This window comes from Colobus angolensis, unplaced genomic scaffold (genome assembly GCF_000951035.1).
Source record: "Colobus angolensis palliatus isolate OR3802 unplaced genomic scaffold, Cang.pa_1.0 Scaffold17, whole genome shotgun sequence".
NCBI lineage: Eukaryota > Metazoa > Chordata > Mammalia > Primates > Cercopithecidae > Colobus > Colobus angolensis.
The window spans coordinates 1,024,909-1,030,662 of record NW_012114821.1 but is presented as its reverse complement, the minus strand read 5'-3'; the positions used below and the strand labels follow the sequence as shown (position 1 = coordinate 1,030,662).

Here is a 5,754-nt window from a genome sequence, read left to right as displayed (position 1 = left end):
TCCGGTCCGGCCAGGTCCCGGCCCTCCGAACGCGCTTCCGTGGGATCCGGCCGCTAAGCGTCTCCGCCCCTCGGAAACCCGGGCCGCGAGCCTGGGGTTCCGGGCGCGCACAGAGCGTCGGGCTTGGGACGGCGCCGAGTTGTGCACCCTGGCCAAGCCTGCCCCGCTGGCTTTGCCCAGAAATGGACACGGCCCACGGGCTGGGCGAGGCTGGCGGCGTGTACGAGGCTGGGGCAGGGCGGCGGAGGCGCTCACGTTTGAGCTGGTCTTTGGGGGCGAAGGGTAAGGGGCCGAAGCACCGGCCACAACTGAAGGCGGACGCTGCCTCTTCGCCCCAGGGGCTCGGCGGGCGGAGATGCAGACGGCCAGCGACTATCCCAGCGCCTGGCGGCAGCTGGACATCGCCTCCGGGACCTCCAATGGGCAGCCACCTTCGCCCGCAGACCGCAGCCCCCGCCACGCCCACACGACGCACTAGGTTGGCCTGTGCCTCTCTGGTTACGGGGTCGACCCCCTCGGGGGCGGAGCGAGAGAGGCCATGGCCAATGAGCGCTGGGGATAGGCGGGTTAGTACGGCGAGAAGGAGTGACAGACAGACTCCACAACCAGTAGACGTAGAAGGCAGAACTGAGTGGCGGGTAAGACACCCGATTGCTATTCGAGCTCTCGATCCCGGCGACTGGAGCGGACCATTCAGAGGCGCGGGGCCGGGCCTGGCGGACGCTTGTTGTTGTCCGGTCGGGGGAGGCGGAGGTCGCTAGCTCGCTCGGCTCGCTCGGCTCGCTGACTCGCCGGGGCGCTCTGTGGCGGTCGGCGGCAGGTCGGTCGCGAGAGCGGGCTCTGTGCAGGGGAGCGAGGCTATGTCGCGGTGGCAGCCCGGATGGGCCGGCAGGGCCAGGAGTAACGGGACGTCGCCGCGGAGCTTCTTCCCCCGGATACAGTGCGGCCCGAGCGGAGGCCGCGGCGCCGCCCTCCGATCTTGAGGAGCCCGCGCTGCGCGGAGCCCGCCCCCGCCTGCGCACCGGCAGCGACGCGGAGCGACCCACCCCAGCCAGACCCGACCCGGCGAGGCCAGATCTAACCCAGCCAGGCAGGTGGGTGTCCGCCCTGCGCCCCGCGCCGTCTCGGGCCTCCGGAACCACAGCCCCCAGCAGGCCTCGCGCGGCGCGCTGCTTCCTGGGATTTGTAGTTCCACCGCGGCTCGCCGGAGGCCCGACCCGGCCCCGGCGGGCGCTGTTTGGCGACTCTGCAGCGCCCCAGCGGGGCCGAGGGACCGCCCTCCTAGGCGTCTGGAGAAACTAGGCGCTTTTTCCGGGTAAAGTGGAGGAACCTCTAGCTTTCCTCTCCCCGGGCCAGAAAGCAGCCAGAACGAAAGAGCGCCCGCCCAGGTGACCGCAGGGCCCGGAGCCCCAGGTGTCCTGGTTCCTAACCGGGATGCAGCCTCTTACTCTGGCTGAGGAGCCTAGCCAGCCTGAGGGAGACTGCAGAAGTCATGTCCCGTTGCGGACTCAAGAGTTACCCCCATGGTGGCTGGAGCTGTTTTTTCGGGGTGGGGATGGCGACGGGGAATGGAAATGTGGAGCAACAAACTCAACCAGCAGCCCCAGGGTGAGCAGGGTCCCCGGTGGTCCTAGCCTAGTCCCAGAACTCACGTGTTCTGCAGGGGTTGTGGCTGACCTGGAGCCTGGACTTGCCACTCTCAGGTAAAACAAGATCTCGTCATCTCTCCTGGCGGGGCAGAGAGGAGAGTTCCTGATGTGCAGCCTGGACAGAGGCCAGACTCAGCTTGTTCCCAGAGGCTCCACTTAGTGGGTAGGAGGGCTGAAGGCAGGGCCCCAAGGGGCCAGATAGATACCCATGGTCTGGCCTCTCACTCCCCAGGCAACACTAGCTCCTCTGGAGCACGGAGCCCCCTCCCCAAGGACATGAAGCTGTTGGAGAACTCGAGCTTTGAAGCCATCAACTCACAGCTGACTGTGGAGACCGGAGATGCCCACATCATCGGCAGGTGAGGCAGGGCGGGGGGCGCGCGAGGCTGGCATCTCGGAGGTCACACTGCCCCGCCCTTCAATGGAACCTGGGGGAAGCATGCTTCATGGTCGTCTCTGCATCCTATAGGATTGAGAGCTACTCGTGTAAGATGGCAGGAGATGACAAACACATGTTCAAGCAGTTCTGCCAGGAGGGCCAGCCCCACGTGCTGGAGGCACTCTCTCCACCCCAGACTTCAGGCCTCAGCCCCAGTAGGTGAGCCATAGTGGGGCCTGCCTGGGGCTGGGGGTCGGGGGGAGGTGATGGGCCCAGCTGATGCTTCTCTCTGTGCAGACTCAGCAAAAGCCAAGGCGGCGAGGACGAGGGCCCCCTCAGTGACAAGTGCAGCCGCAAAACCCTCTTCTACCTGATTGCCACGCTCAACGAGTCCTTCAGGCCTGACTATGACTTCAGCACCGCCCGCAGCCATGAGTTCAGCCGGGAGCCCAGCCTTAGCTGGGTGAGGGTCAGGTGCAGGGAAGGGAGCCACAGCCACCCCACTGTTCTTCCCCACTTTCGGTAGCCCTGGGCTCCTGTCAGCCTGACTGTGACCTGCTCTAGGTGGTGAATGCAGTCAACTGCAGTCTGTTCTCAGCTGTGCGGGAGGACTTCAAGGCCCTGAAACCACAGCTGTGGAACGCGGTGGACGAGGAGATCTGCCTGGCTGAATGTGACATCTACAGGTGGGCTGGCATCCCTGCAGGTGGGCCCCAGGTATGTGTGGCACTTGGTGCCTCACACCACCTGTCACCCTATACTCCCCAGCTATAACCCAGACTTGGACTCAGACCCCTTTGGGGAAGATGGCAGCCTCTGGTCCTTCAACTACTTCTTCTACAATAAGCGGCTCAAGCGAATTGTCTTCTTCAGCTGCCGTTCCATCAGGTGGGCACCATCTGCCTCCTCCCCCACCTCCCTGTTGGGCCGATACAACTTCCCCAGCTGTGCCATCTCCACCCAGCTTTGTCCTCCCTGAACATCCTTCCTGGGGCCAGCAGCAGGCCTGGGTAGGGGGTCCTAAAACTGGTTTCCCTGCCTCCCCTCAGTGGCTCCACCTACACACCCTCAGAGGCAGGCAATGAGCTGGACATGGAGCTGGGGGAGGAGGAGTTGGAGGAAGAAAGCAGAAGCGGAGGCAGTGGGGGTGGGGCCGAGGAGACCAACACCATGGAGGAGGACAGGTGTGTGATGGGGGCCATGACCCGGGTCCCTGAAACCTGGAGTGGGTACGACAGGGTGGGGGCCTCCTCTACTTGGTTTAAGTGGTGGCTCCTGAAGACCCACTGTGTGCCAACCTCCGCCCAGGGTCCCTGTGATCTGTATTTGATGAGGAGGAACGGAGGCCCCAGCTTCATCCAGCTTCAACCAATGCCTGGACCTGCCCGCCTGAGAGGCCCCTGGGGCCTCCCCAGCTGCTGGCCAGACCCTGGCACTGCCACAGTCCTGGCACTACCCAAGGCCATACCTGCCTAGCCCTTTGGCTCCATCCTGTGGATGCCCACTCACCCCTCAGACTCCTGCTGCCCGTACTGTGGCCGGACTCGGCAGCAGGGGGCCTGGTGGGAAGAGTGACTGCCCTGCCCAAACGGACTGCCACAGCAGGGGGAGCTGGACCACAGAGTTTATTTTTGTATTTCTACTGGGCCTGCACACTCCAGCCCAAAGGGTCTGTGGCTGGAGGCCCCGCAAACAGGCCCCAGCGGTCACCGGCTCTGGTCTTGGGCCGGCCCCTGGTGCCCACCTGCACCCCCACCTCGCCCATGTGGCCGCGTGCACTGAGTGTCACTTTGCTGCAGCTCATTTCTTTCCAATAAAAGCTTCTGTGACTTAGTGTGGACCTGGATGCGATGTGGGGGCGGGGCCTGCGGCGTGGGAGTGGCCAGCGGCATCTGGTATCCTAGCAACTGCCGCTGCCTTTCGTGACCGCTAAGTCCTGGGAGCTGTTGGGCTCTGGGACGGTAGTTGCAGAAATGGAGGCAGAGGCGTGGGAGGCAGAAGGCTACAACCTAGTTCTGGACTCGGACCTGTATGATGCAGACGGCTATGATGTCCCAGACCCTGGGCTGCTCACCGAAAAGAATGGTGAGGGGTCCTGGCCTCGTCGCACTGGCATCCGCTAGGAAGTGGGTCTCACTCGGGCTTGGGTTCCATCCCCTGGAACGAAACTCCCCTGGGCAGTGCCTAGCAGGGCAGGGCCCCTGGAGGAGGGCACCCCGTAATCGTCAGGGTCGAGGACCTGAGGCTGTAGGTGGCAGAACTTGCAGTTCCCGCCCGCAGAGTTGCCTTTCACGGAGCCGTCGCAGGTCCTGCCCTTTGTGACCAGCAGCCAGCAGTGGCAAAGCCTGACCCCGCGCGCCCGCGCCCGCCGGCTGTGGCTGCTTCTGCGCACCAGCCTCCACGAGGTCGTGGAAAAGGTGCGGTGTGCCCGTCCTGTGCCTCCAGGCCTCTTTCGGGATCTGGTCCTTCCCCTAGGAGTCCCCTAGGCCGGAGCAGCCCCAACCTTTGACGGCGGGTCCGCTCACCCCGGCCCACAGGAGAAGAGAGCCGAACTGCGCGTGGCGCGCCTGACGCATGGGCTGGAGCCACTGCGCCGCCTGGAGGTGGCAGCCGGGCTGCGCTCGGTGGCGCAGGACCCGGTGGGCGGACGCTTCGTGGTGCTGGACGGCGCGGGCCGCCTGCACCTGCACAAGGAAGACGGCTGGGCACAGGAGACGCTGCTGGCGCCTGTCGGGCTTACGGGGCTGGTGACCGTGCTGGGCCCGCTGGGTGCCGTGGGCCGTTTTGTAGGCTGGGGCCCCGCCGGTCTGGCCATTCTGAGGCCCAACCTCAGCCTGCTGTGGCTGAGCGAGCAGCGGGTGGGCAGGGCCCCGGGTTGGGCGCCCACCTGCTGCCTGCCCGTGCCTGACCTCAGGCTGCTGCTCGTGGCGGAGATGGACAGCAGCCTGGCGCTCTGGCAGTTCCGCTCAGGTGGTCGCCGCCTAGTGCTGCGAGGGTCACCATTGCACCCGCCCCCAAGCCCAACGAGCAGGCTCATGCGTCTGGCTGTGGGGCCAGTTCCTCCCCACCACGTCCTGCGCTGCTTCGCGGCCTATGGCTCGGCCGTGCTTACTTTCGATCTGCATGCCTGGACTCTGGTAGATGTGCGCCGGGATTTGCACAAAACGTGAGGGGGAATCCCCCTAAGGAGGGCCAGGCATGTAGGGGTGACATTGTCTCACAAGGCAATGTTAAGTCCATTCGGCTTCTCCCATTCCCCACTTGTAGCACCATCTCGGACCTGGCTTACTGCGAGGAAGTAGAGGCAATGGTGACAGCTTCCCGGGACAGCACCGTGAAGGTGTGGGAGGCTAACTGGCAGATCCGAATGGTGTTCGTGGGCCACACAGGTGCTCTGAATTCTCTGCACCCCGAGCCTCGGCCTTTTGCCTCCAGCCGCTCTAGGCTGTCCAGCATCTCTGCAGCTCTGGCCAGGCCTTGCTGCGCTGACTGCAACATAGGCTGAAGGCTGGCCTTCCTTCAGTCAGCCAAGTGACCTGCACCCCTCCCACAGGCCCGGTTACGGCTATGGCTGTGCTCCCTAACACGACCCTGGTGGTGTCGGCCTCACAGGATGGGACGCTACGCACCTGGGACTTGCAGGCGGCGGCGCAGGTGGGCGAGGTAGCGCTGGGCTACTGGGGTCAGGACAAGCTGTCCCGGCGCGTGGGCCGTCTGCTGGCGCCA

General features: G+C 64.9%; 1 protein-coding gene across 2 annotated transcripts; it reads left to right on the top strand.

Annotated features, from left to right (window-relative positions):
* Positions 1 to 632: 632 nt before the first annotated feature.
* MAF1 (MAF1 homolog (S. cerevisiae)) lies at positions 633 to 3,861 on the top strand. Of its 2 annotated transcripts, XM_011938038.1 has the most exons (8): positions 633 to 1,094; positions 1,882 to 2,008; positions 2,119 to 2,247; positions 2,326 to 2,491; positions 2,593 to 2,714; positions 2,797 to 2,916; positions 3,078 to 3,212; positions 3,337 to 3,861. In XM_011938038.1, exons 2-8 carry the CDS (start codon positions 1,926 to 1,928, stop codon positions 3,356 to 3,358), a joined length of 777 nt encoding a protein of 258 aa, XP_011793428.1. In that variant the 5' UTR covers positions 633 to 1,094; positions 1,882 to 1,925; the 3' UTR covers positions 3,359 to 3,861. The 2 variants fall into 2 exon arrangements, with proteins under 2 accessions (XP_011793428.1, XP_011793427.1); XM_011938037.1 differs by having other exon boundaries at positions 694 to 1,094; positions 3,078 to 3,861.
* The last annotated feature ends 1,893 nt before the right edge of the window (positions 3,862 to 5,754 follow it).